This window comes from Juglans microcarpa x Juglans regia, chromosome 1S, assembly GCF_004785595.1.
Source record: "Juglans microcarpa x Juglans regia isolate MS1-56 chromosome 1S, Jm3101_v1.0, whole genome shotgun sequence".
Taxonomy (NCBI): Eukaryota; Viridiplantae; Streptophyta; class Magnoliopsida; order Fagales; family Juglandaceae; genus Juglans; species Juglans microcarpa x Juglans regia.
The window spans coordinates 28565396-28575627 of record NC_054595.1 but is presented as its reverse complement, the minus strand read 5'-3'; the positions used below and the strand labels follow the sequence as shown (position 1 = coordinate 28575627).

The 10232-nt window shown below is 36.7% G+C and overlaps 3 protein-coding genes across 4 annotated transcripts; 1 reads left to right on the top strand and 2 right to left on the bottom strand.

The window, feature by feature from the left end:
• The first annotated feature begins 200 nt into the window (after positions 1-200).
• LOC121246354 (psbP-like protein 1, chloroplastic) lies at positions 201-3516 on the top strand. Its single transcript, XM_041144479.1, has 8 exons — positions 201-362; positions 455-557; positions 1245-1325; positions 1541-1623; positions 1772-1894; positions 2035-2106; positions 2734-2830; positions 3210-3516. Exons 1-8 carry the CDS (start codon positions 306-308, stop codon positions 3311-3313), a joined length of 720 nt encoding a protein of 239 aa, XP_041000413.1. The 5' UTR covers positions 201-305; the 3' UTR covers positions 3314-3516.
• A 596-nt stretch (positions 3517-4112) lies between these two features.
• Positions 4113-6190, bottom strand: LOC121246353 (60S ribosomal protein L23a-2-like). Of its 2 annotated transcripts, none has more exons than XM_041144477.1 (4): positions 6071-6190; positions 5842-5896; positions 4852-5215; positions 4113-4416 (listed from the first exon to the last, which is right to left on the bottom strand). In XM_041144477.1, the coding sequence occupies exons 2-4, from the start codon at positions 5855-5857 to the stop codon at positions 4332-4334; spliced, it is 465 nt and encodes a 154-aa protein (XP_041000411.1). In that variant the 5' UTR covers positions 5858-5896; positions 6071-6190; the 3' UTR covers positions 4113-4331. The 2 variants fall into 2 exon arrangements, with proteins under 2 accessions (XP_041000411.1, XP_041000412.1); XM_041144478.1 differs by having other exon boundaries at positions 6010-6076.
• Positions 6191-7652: 1462 nt separating this feature from the next.
• Positions 7653-8955, bottom strand: LOC121246352. Its single transcript, XM_041144476.1, has 2 exons — positions 8078-8955; positions 7653-7961 (listed from the first exon to the last, which is right to left on the bottom strand). Exons 1-2 carry the CDS (start codon positions 8690-8692, stop codon positions 7884-7886), a joined length of 693 nt encoding a protein of 230 aa, XP_041000410.1. The 5' UTR covers positions 8693-8955; the 3' UTR covers positions 7653-7883.
• Between the last annotated feature and the right edge of the window lie 1277 nt (positions 8956-10232).

Sequence of the window (10232 nt, the reverse complement as noted above, 5' to 3'; positions counted from 1 at the left end):
TGATATTTTTAACGGATTATTAATTTTAAAATATCCATAACAAAATGAGTGTGCAGCTAAAAAAGTGGTGATGTTTTAGGTTTGGACCCATGATAAGTGGGTCCAAATCTCAGGGCCCACTATGAACCCAATACAGGTGTCGAATAGCTGCCCACACTCCACGCTTCCTGTAACGGATATGATAAATCGACCAAAGACAGAAAAAAGCTAATAAGATAACAAGGTCTTGGGTTCTCCACCACAAAGCTTGGAGAACCTCTTTTGGACTCGCAACTCTTACCACCATTTCACACGCAGAGAGGACAATGGCGTCTCTGCAAAACTCACCTACAAAGACTTTGTTCCTCGACTCTTTACCTCAGGTTCTCAAGTCTCTTTTCTCCCACTCTATACTCCAAAAATCCCCATTTTATTCTTTTCTTTTCTCCTCAAGTGCCTTTGTTTTATGGCTCAGTTACAGAAGCATAGTACGTTGCCTTGTTTCCGAAGAGGTGGCATTTCATTTCTGGTCAAGGACGCGCAAGCAGCAACGTCCTCAACAGGGTCTCTTTCTCAAGGTTAAATTTTCTTTTAAATCTTTAATTAATGCTCTGCTTCTTAAATTAGGAAAGCAACAGTGGCTACGTCTTTATTTTTTAATGCACGGCTTTCAGTGCATGTAATCAGTCCTAGCATTTTGGGGAGTGCATTGTTTGTCTTTAATTTAATGCCAAGAAACTCAAACTTCCACTTAGCCTGTCAATGCCCTCGAGCTGTTTGCCACTTATGTATCTTAAATTCAATTCCAAAGTCTATTTGGTTTAGGGTAGGTTTGGACAGTGAGATAAGAAATTTTTGGTTTTAGACGAAAGTTTAAAATATTATTTTTTAATATTATTATTGTTTTTAGATTTGAAAAAGTTGAATTGTTTATTATATTTTGTGTGAGAATTTTAAAAAGTTATAATAATGAGATGAGATGAAAATTTTGTTCCTCTTACCTAGGGAAATAGGTCAATTATTTCGATAAGTTCTTGATATGTGCTTTGGCTAGATGGCCTTGGGCAGACTGTAATTGCTTGTTATGATTCTAGGTTGATCCGTGATTGTGTATAAAACCAATACATATAAAATATGTGGATATCCGAATACTATATAGAACATTAGTCTTATCTTATTCCCCACATTTTTCCACTGTCAGTGTAATTAGTGCATTAAACCTTTGGTAGACACTGATTACGCACGTATCTTTAAAAACATGGCAGAAAGACCTGGAAGACGCCAAATGCTAGCTGTCGGGACAGTGGCCCCTTGGGTTGTCATCTTCAATCAAAATTCCAAATCGTGTAAGTATTATTAATAACTATGCGTCTAGTTTTACCCCTTTTTTCCCTGTTTTTTGTTTTCCTGGAAAGTCTGCCTTTCAAGGAGTTGGGTTTTAATATCTTTGTACTAACGTAGTGCTCATCTAGGAAAGCAACGCCTGTTCTCTGTGTAGTGCATTGGTTTCCTTAAGTAATGATGGCTGATATCCTAAGAGTACACCCTTGATATGGCTCAGTTGCTGCAGAAACTAAGAAGGGATTTCTGCCAGTCACTGATAAGAAAGATGGATATGAATTTCTTTATCCATTTGGGTGGCAGGTGTGCTTTGTGCAGTTTTATCTGCTTCTATATTGTCTCTTATATCTACAGCTCATGTTAGTCTTTGTTTAGTTATCTGTCAGTGAACTGCTAAATACCAAAAGTTAAGAGTAGCTCCTCCATGTTTTGATGTCTTGGGAGTTGGCAGGAAGTAGTAATTGAAGGTCAAGACAAGGTTTTTAAAGATGTTATTGAGCCATTAGAAAATGTAAGTGTGAATGTGATCCCAACAAGCAAGCTGGACATTCGAGACATTGGGCCACCCCAAGAGGTAAGCCTTAAAATTTCAAATAATTAACATCTTTAACCATTTTAATGTGTCTGTTTCTTTTATAATATATTGTGTGTGTGTGTGTGTGTGTTTTGATTGATACGTACTCACGATACGTACTCACCATACAATGATCACAGATTGCAGAGACTTTGATTAAAAGGGTCTTGGCCCCTCCTTCCCAAAAAACAAAGCTAATCGAAGCAGTACAGGTTTGAATTCCTCCATAAGTTTGGTTAATCAGAGTATACTTATAAAAAAAAAAAAAAAAGTTTGGTCAATTAGAGTATATTTAAATTATGCTTATATGGAAATATAATATTCCCTGTAATATGACAATTTGTTATCTTGGTCTCATCTCTTCTCAAAACTTGATTTATATTTTGCTGTACCTCTTTGGTACAGTAACGAGAGAAGTATCTTAGTTCTCCTCGGGATGACCATAGTTAGTTTGTCTTTTACATCAAGTCCACTTTTGTCTCCATGAAACTCCAATGCTATGTCATCTTTCTATTTTTTAGCTGAAGAGTACACTTTTTCAGTTTCTTTGTTGGTTGACATTTAGAAAAATATGCTTACTTTGTCGTGTTATGGGGAACGATTAAGAAACTTTTGTCAGTTTCATATAAGAATAGATAGCATCTTACTGTCATCTGGCTCTGCCTCAGTAAGCCTACCTTCAATATTGCATTCAAGGTCAGTGAGAGACGTATTAACTGGTCAGTTGTCGTAGACACCTGTTCTTGACATTACTTGCACGCAGAAGAATGGATGGGAAAGCTTATTCTTGACACCTGTTCTTGACAATTAACTGGTCAGTTGTCCTTTCTATTGTACAGCATGATGTCGATGGGAAAGCTTATTACACATTTGAGTTCACCGCTCAGGCTCCAAACTACACCCGCCATGCTCTCAGCACAGTCTCCATAGGCAATGGTATGGCACAATTCCTTCATTTGGATATGTTAGCTGCATCAGTAACACATTCCATATATCGTCCCACGAAGTTGGTTTGCAGCAAAAGCTATGTCAAACTGCTTTAGAGTAATATGTTCAACTCGGTAGTATAATCTGATGTCATGTTTTCACTAGGCCTAATTCCATCCCTCCTTTTAAAGTGAATAGCATTAGTAATCCCCTCACCACTCTATATTTATTAGTGGTGGCTAGGAGATTTGAGACTGACATACCACATGAAACAGCTTGTTTTGCTACTGTCTTGAGGTAGCCACGTAAGATTAAGCATCTTTTACAAAATTATGTTTTTTTTTTTTTTTTTTTTTTTTTTCACTGAGAATCACTTTGATTATGGCAGGCAAGTTTTACACTTTAACCACAGGGGCCAATGAGAGGAGGTGGGAGAAGATGAAAGACAAATTGCATACTGTCGTTGATTCCTTCAAAATTTTCAATGTTTGATGTGGCCGCTCAATTTTCCTGTATAAGATTAGAAGCATCTACTTTTGAACTGCAAGCACCACTGTGCATTTGCTCGAGTTGTCCACGAGCCATTACCAGTCGGTAATCATTTCTTTCTGCCTTCTGGCTTTCTTTTATGGAATTTCCGGTAAAGACTGTGTCTCATTCAATTAACTTATTAAAGAGCGAGTACCATGATGACAGGTTCTTTGTTGTTCCAAATGAAATTACATTGAAGATCATATATATATATATATATATATATATATATATATATAACTCGTGCAGGAAAGCTTTTTCTCTTAATATGTCGAGGTATTTGTTCTTTTGGGAAGCGGGGAGGAAGAAATCTTCAATTTTTATATTGAAGTTCGGGATGACCATATAGAACTCAATTATTTTGTAAAACGTGAGATCATGACGTGTCTACTAGATGGCTGATACTCGGGCGATGAGGGTGAGGATGAATGGCATTTTCCTGTCTCATTTCCGAATGATAAGACACTCAACTAAAGCAAATACTAAGCCAAAAAAGTATTGCACCAAACTGCCTTCCTGACTTATTATTGTTATCACTCACGGCAGAAATACATATAAATTGAGTTGTTTTACTTATCATTCATATGCCGTGTACTTGTTATGGAAAAAAAAATTAAAAGAGATATAGTGCGTGTTTTGTGAGATGATGAGTATAATTGTTCTCATCAAAATCTCAATAGTCTATGACCATCGTTCTGTCAACTTTGGTCGATAGAAAATATACTAATATTCCCCATAGAAAGCAAGGGAAGGATCAATGTTAAATCCCGCAAAGAAAAATTGCATTGCTATATTAGCTGATTAGAACCACAACTATTTCCCAAAATTCTAATCAGCGTATAAGCCGTATAGAAAATATTGTTTCCCATACAAATTTAAATGAACAACTGACATAGGAGCCCGCCCTATCACAATGCCTCGTACTAACAAAACTGTCATATCAAGAAATGAATCTCTTAAGACGAAGGGGGTACTAAAATTAGATGATGCCAATCTTGTTCGCCACGTCCAAGGCATCATAGTCCGGTGTCAACCTAACATAAGCCTTCTTGGTTCCATCAGGCCTGCATAAAAAAATTGAAGGGTCAGCACATAAATAGCAAATAAATATCCAACTTTTCCAGTCATAGATGTTTCTTTTTTAAGTGCCGGGTGTCCGAAAACATAGTCAGTCAACGTTTCCAGTCCTATATGTGAAAGCCTAGTGTAAAGGAGAAGGGAAAGCAATGAATCTTAAACCTTTAACGCAGTATAGCACTATGGATTTACAATCTACAGCAGAAATATGAATTGTTTTTAGTAAGGTTCAAAGCCCAGCAATGCGTGTCCCTTATATACCCACATAAATCTTGCGGATAGGTTTCAAATCAAGACATAAGGTTTACAGGAACTATTACTTCTATGATTATGTATGTTAAACTCGTGCCTCATAAAAATGTCTAGAAGTAAACCACCTAAACTTGTTTTGACGCTCTTGAGTGTGAATTAATGAAATTTACCTGATCAAAGTGTTCACCTTCTTGGCCTGAATGTCATACATCTTCTTCACAGCAGCTTTGATCTTCTTCTTGTCAGCACGGATGTCAACAATGAAAACCAGCGTGTTATTGTCCTCAATCTTCTTCATTGCAGACTCAGTAGTCAAGGGATACTTGAGAATCTGGTAATGATCCAACTTATTTCTTGGGGGAGCACTGATGCGAGGATATTTAGGGTTCCTCTCCTTCTCCAATGTCTTTGGCCGATGAAATGTAACTGATGTCCGGATCTTCTTGGCTTTCTTCTTAAAGACTGGACCTGATTTCACAGCTTTGGCAGCCTTCAAGGCTTGAGCCTTTGGATCACCCCTTTTAGTAACATCACCTGCAGAAAGATAAGTATTAAACTTAAGTACATCAGCAACTCCAGACATCTTTTTCCAAAGAACTCCTCACATGATCAGTGAAGGTATCCCCACCCAAATGGATATACCCATCCAAAAAAAACCGAAGAAATGCACATCCCACGGGATTCAGACACGGAAGAAGCAAGAAACAAAAGAAAAAGAAATGCAACAGCTAAATGATGATGAGCAATATTACTTGTGGCCATACATGTATACTTTTAAGGGTAAAAGGAGTGAACTCAACAGACATTGGAAAGTAGATCACAATTCGTTCAAAAATTTCCATGGAGTTTCAGCTTCATCGCTCCCAAAAGAAAATCAAATAATAGATGCGCTCGTGTCTTTCCAAAGATCCGAGGATACCAACTATGTAGTTTAAGGTAAGAAGACTCGCCAAAAAATATATTCAAACGTATCTCGGAATTATGATGCAACACACACATAATTATTAAGCCATTACTAATCCAAACACGTACGAGGCACAACACACTCAGTTATACAAACGAAAACTTTTATCATGGTCAAAAACAGAAAGCCACGACAAGAATCTTTCAACAAAGAAACAAAACAATACTTAGAAAGGAAATTGGAAGAAGAAATTAACCTTTAGCAGGAGCCATTGCAGAATGAAGAAAGCTCTACCCAAAGCACTTCGTCAACTAAAAAATCAAATTATAAAATGAAAGCGCGTTAGTCCCCATTAATATTAAGTTTCAGATCTAGATAACATAATTGTTATCTGAGACAGTGATATCGAATACCGTTTACGCACATAAAAACTGAATTAATAACACAGCACAATGTGCATTTAGGAAGACGGAAAGATTTGTAACCTGTGAGAGACGGTGAGGGCTGCCGCGGCCGTAGAGTCGGGTTTTCCAGTGAAGGAGATGAATGTTTTTAGATATACAGTACAGAATTACATATATAATAATAACCTTACTTCATTTTGTTACTAAAAAAAAAAAAAAAGAATACTTCGATTCAGATCGTGCATAAGCCCAAGCCAATATAATGGGCTGGACTTTCGCGATGTTAAAATGGTAACTATAGTATTTTTAGAGGCCCACGGAAGTTCCTTCCCTCAATTTTCTACACCGAAGGAAAAAAAAAGATGACAAGAGAAACGTTGTTATTCATTTTTGGAATTGTTATTCTAAATCTATTTTATATATTTTTTATTAATCTGGTGATCTTTATGTGAATTTAATATAATATCTTTATTAATCTATTTTATATTGTCTTACTTGATCATTGTCACATGAAATACTAGAAATAGATCTTTTTTCAACAAAAAGAGAATTAACATTAATTTTACCTTGACCATTTTGAAGCGAAAAAGGGACTATACTAGAGCGGCACGAACCTCCTGATAATATCCTATCCGAGTAATACTATACACTATGATTTTGTCCTATTTTGATAATACTAAGTAGTATGTGGCACATTTATTACCATTAGATGATAAAGAAGTATACAATAAATGATAATTTAATGGTTATAAATGTGTCACATCTTATTTAGTATAATGAAAGTGGGATGGTAGTATAGTGTATAGAATTTTCCTATCTATAAATGACTTGTTTTGGTAAGAGATGCACGTTACTGTATGTAAATTCCGATGAATGGTGCACATCGATACTCCAGTACATTTTTCCTTCTGAGTCAGAATAAATATTTTTTTTTTTCTAATCAAGCTTGCATATTTATAAATAAGAGGTTTAAGTTACAGAACAATGAGGGTCCTTGCCACTATCAAGAAGTATAATACAAGAAGGTAAAATAGCTATTGGTATGCAACCAATCATATTGTTGGTTGCGGCCCATTGTACCACAGAATGCGCAAATCGATCTTGAGATTGATTTATTTTTTTAAAACATCATCCTTTATGAGAGGACATGGTAAGAACAATATCTTCAGAGATGGTAGAAATTTGCCAAAGTGATGATGATCCTTGAATCGCTGAGACTACAAGAAGAGAATCACCTTCAATTGTGACATATGGGAAATTTAAATGTTTAGCCATGTTTTCGAACCCTTTCTTTAAAATTAAGGCTACATTTGAATATTGAACTGAGTTGAGTTGAGTTAAGATGATAAAATATTATTAGAATATTATTTTTTAATATTATTATTATTTTGTGACTTGAAAAAATTTAATTGTTTATTATATTTTGTGTTGGAATTTGAAAATTTTGTAATGATGAGTTGAAATGAGTTGAGATGATTTTAAGTTCCAAAGGTAACCTAAAAGTATATGTTCCGCGCGAATCTCAGCAATAACTTGTTCTGATTGTACATATTGATCATTTTGAACTAAAGAAAACTTTTTGGTAGAATAGTCACGCCTTGTCTGATTTAGTGACCAAAGACATTGTTGGTAAATTGATATAATTAAAAACAAAAAACATCCGGAGTAGGCAACATCTTGGCTTTTTCGCAGAAATCCACAATACAAAACAGGAAAAACAGGTTAATCCAAATCATCTCCAGATGGTTAAGCAAAAACAGCACCAAAATTCCAGCTCTTTAGCATATTCTCCTCACACAACACTTTCTTGAGACAGTTTAGCAAACTACATTCTACTTCCAAATTAAGGAAATAATTTGGATTTTATTCCAAGCAACCATATCGCCCCTAGCTCCTATGGCCCTTTATTCCCAAGGAAAACACTGCTTAGAACTGTCTTGGAACTCAGGGAGTACTTCAGCAGCTTCAAACCCTAGCAATAAAAGTACATGGAGATCAGTACGTACGTCTCTGTCCCCACAAAATATATTAAAACCTAATGAAGGTGAGAGAAAAATTAAGATTAATTAGCATCGTATATAGATATACCTCATCCATGTCAAAAGTAACCATCCTCTCTTCAAGAGAACCTAATTCCTGGACATTGAACTTGTTGAGCAAAGTTATACCGGAAATAGTAGACATGGGTTTGACTACCAAGTCATCCATCACCATGTAAGTCACCACCCCTTTCACAAAACCTCCCTCATCGGACGATATCTGATCACTTGTCCTCGTTGGAGCAACAAAAGGAATCTCAGTATTCATCAAGCGTTTACACGCAGGACAAATGGCTTTTGGATTATCAGCCACATTATGATGGTTATTGGAACACGTGTAATATTGCTTTCTGTTAATAGAGTCATCTTCTGTCAGCAAGAGAGGGGCATCATAACCAGCAGTGACAGCAACTTTGGGCTTCAGAAGGGTGTCCTTGTTCAGGTTAGGCTGCAAATATGTCTCATTCAGCTTTTCTATGCTTTCATATAGATTGCTTAGGGAACCCACCATACCACTCTTTAAGAGGAGCCGAATGACAGTCCCAACTGGGAAAGAAAGAAGGGCAAATAGAAAATCCACGAAGTCCTTCCCAACTTCTGCAAACAGTACTTTGCGACCCTTTGTGTCGATAAGGAGCTTAAGGCTAATTTCGGTGGATGCCATTGCCGCTTACCACTCCAGGTATGACGCTAGTTGAAGTGGCTGCATTTCACTAGGGTGTTGTGGTTCTGTATATAATACGGCTTGAGAGAGGCTCCGTTACTGATGGGGTCCATATGGACCCCCACATGGGCTTGTTCCCCAACTGTCTGCCAACAAGATTCACAGCCATCAAGTAGTGGGTGGGTGGGTGGCGAAATTTGAGGAAAAATTATCCGCAAATCGTCGTGCGTTCACAACGAAGAAGAGAAGAGAGAGAGAGAGAGAGAGGAGAGGTTGGAGAAAAAGTAGAGAGTTGAGTTAAGTGATCTAATATTTTTCTGTGTTTTATTATTTAGCAGTGGAGTTCTTTTCTGTGTACGTCGAACCGCGTTAAATTTTTAATGTCTGCAGGAGTGCGTGTATTTATTTATTTCGCTGTCTAATTTCTTCAACAATTACTGCTACATAGGGAAGAGGAATGGTCGAAATAAAGAGCAGCATGCAACCGTTGGTTTTCGCATGGTTACCAGTGAGAGCGCATAGCCTTGGTAATGGAAATGAGCTAAATGATTCCGGCTTTATCTGCATGGGATGATGTTACGAAATATTATGACAGAAAATTGATCTTGCCAGGCCACAACAATGGATTCAGGACATTCACAAAACATGCACACACCAGCAGCCACGGCAATAACCTCCTCATGCCTGCAGGAGCAGAGCACAGCCGCACTACCCAACCATTGTCTCCAGCAGCAGAATATTTCTGCAACAGATGGCAGGGCACCACGACAAATGGTAGAGCACCACGTGTCCCATTTCCAGAACATTTCTCCATAACAAACTGTATCATCATACACCGTTGGAACAAGATTTTGCTCTTTCATCTTACCTTAGAGAAATCTGTACATATATATATATATATATATATATTTATTTGGTTCAATGTATTGAGGTACTGAAGAATGAAAATATACGAATGAAAAACTTCATCTTCTGTGCGGCTTTTCCTCAAGCTCGTTATGTGCTCTAGCCTTTTCTTTCTTCTTCACTGCACATAATTCTTAACGAAAGAAGGTTAATAAGCTGATCGACATTCGACATGACCGTCGGGTCAAGTTTAAAATAGAAATTGATCCCGAATTTGTGTCTGAAATGATTTATTTTAGTGATTAAAAAAGTGATTTTTAATGATGTTGTGAATTTTTTATTTTTTTTAAATGTTTACGATAATTAAATAAATATATGAAAATAAAAGAAAATAAAAATATAAAAATAAAATATACTGTTCGGGACACTTCTTCAAACCACTTTTTCTGTGGTCATAGTGCCGCTCAAAGAAATTTAAATAAGAGATAACTGAAAATTTACTTAAAAGAAAAGAAAAGAAAAAGAATCGAACACAAAAAGTGGTTTGGCGTGTCACCTGGCTTCAGAAGGACCAAGCACACCGTCGTGTATCTTTTTTTTTTTTATTGTACACCGTCGCGTATCTGATCTGCATTCTAGAATTCCTTTCTCTACTTTACAACTGGGGCTCTCAAACATCAACCCCTCCCTCGCG

What these genes read in the sequence shown, in the direction of transcription:
- LOC121246354 (XM_041144479.1), top strand. Translation starts at nt 306, where the DNA reads ATGGCGTCTCTGCAAAACTCACCTACAAAGACTTTGTTCCTCGACTCT. An exon ending in TCCTCGACTCTTTACCTCAG is followed by an intron (nt 363 to 454) that starts GTTCTCAAGTCT and finishes TTTATGGCTCAG; the next exon opens with TTACAGAAGCATAGTACGTT. An exon ending in ACATTGGGCCACCCCAAGAG is followed by an intron (nt 1,895 to 2,034) that starts GTAAGCCTTAAA and finishes CAATGATCACAG; the next exon opens with ATTGCAGAGACTTTGATTAA.
- LOC121246353 (XM_041144477.1), bottom strand. An exon ending in AAGGTGAACACTTTGATCAG is followed by an intron (nt 4,417 to 4,851) that starts GTAAATTTCATT and finishes TTTTTTATGCAG; the next exon opens with GCCTGATGGAACCAAGAAGG.
- LOC121246352 (XM_041144476.1), bottom strand. Translation starts at nt 8,692, where the DNA reads ATGGCATCCACCGAAATTAGCCTTAAGCTCCTTATCGACACAAAGGGT. An exon ending in TTACTTTTGACATGGATGAG is followed by an intron (nt 7,962 to 8,077) that starts GTATATCTATAT and finishes TTTTATTGCTAG; the next exon opens with GGTTTGAAGCTGCTGAAGTA.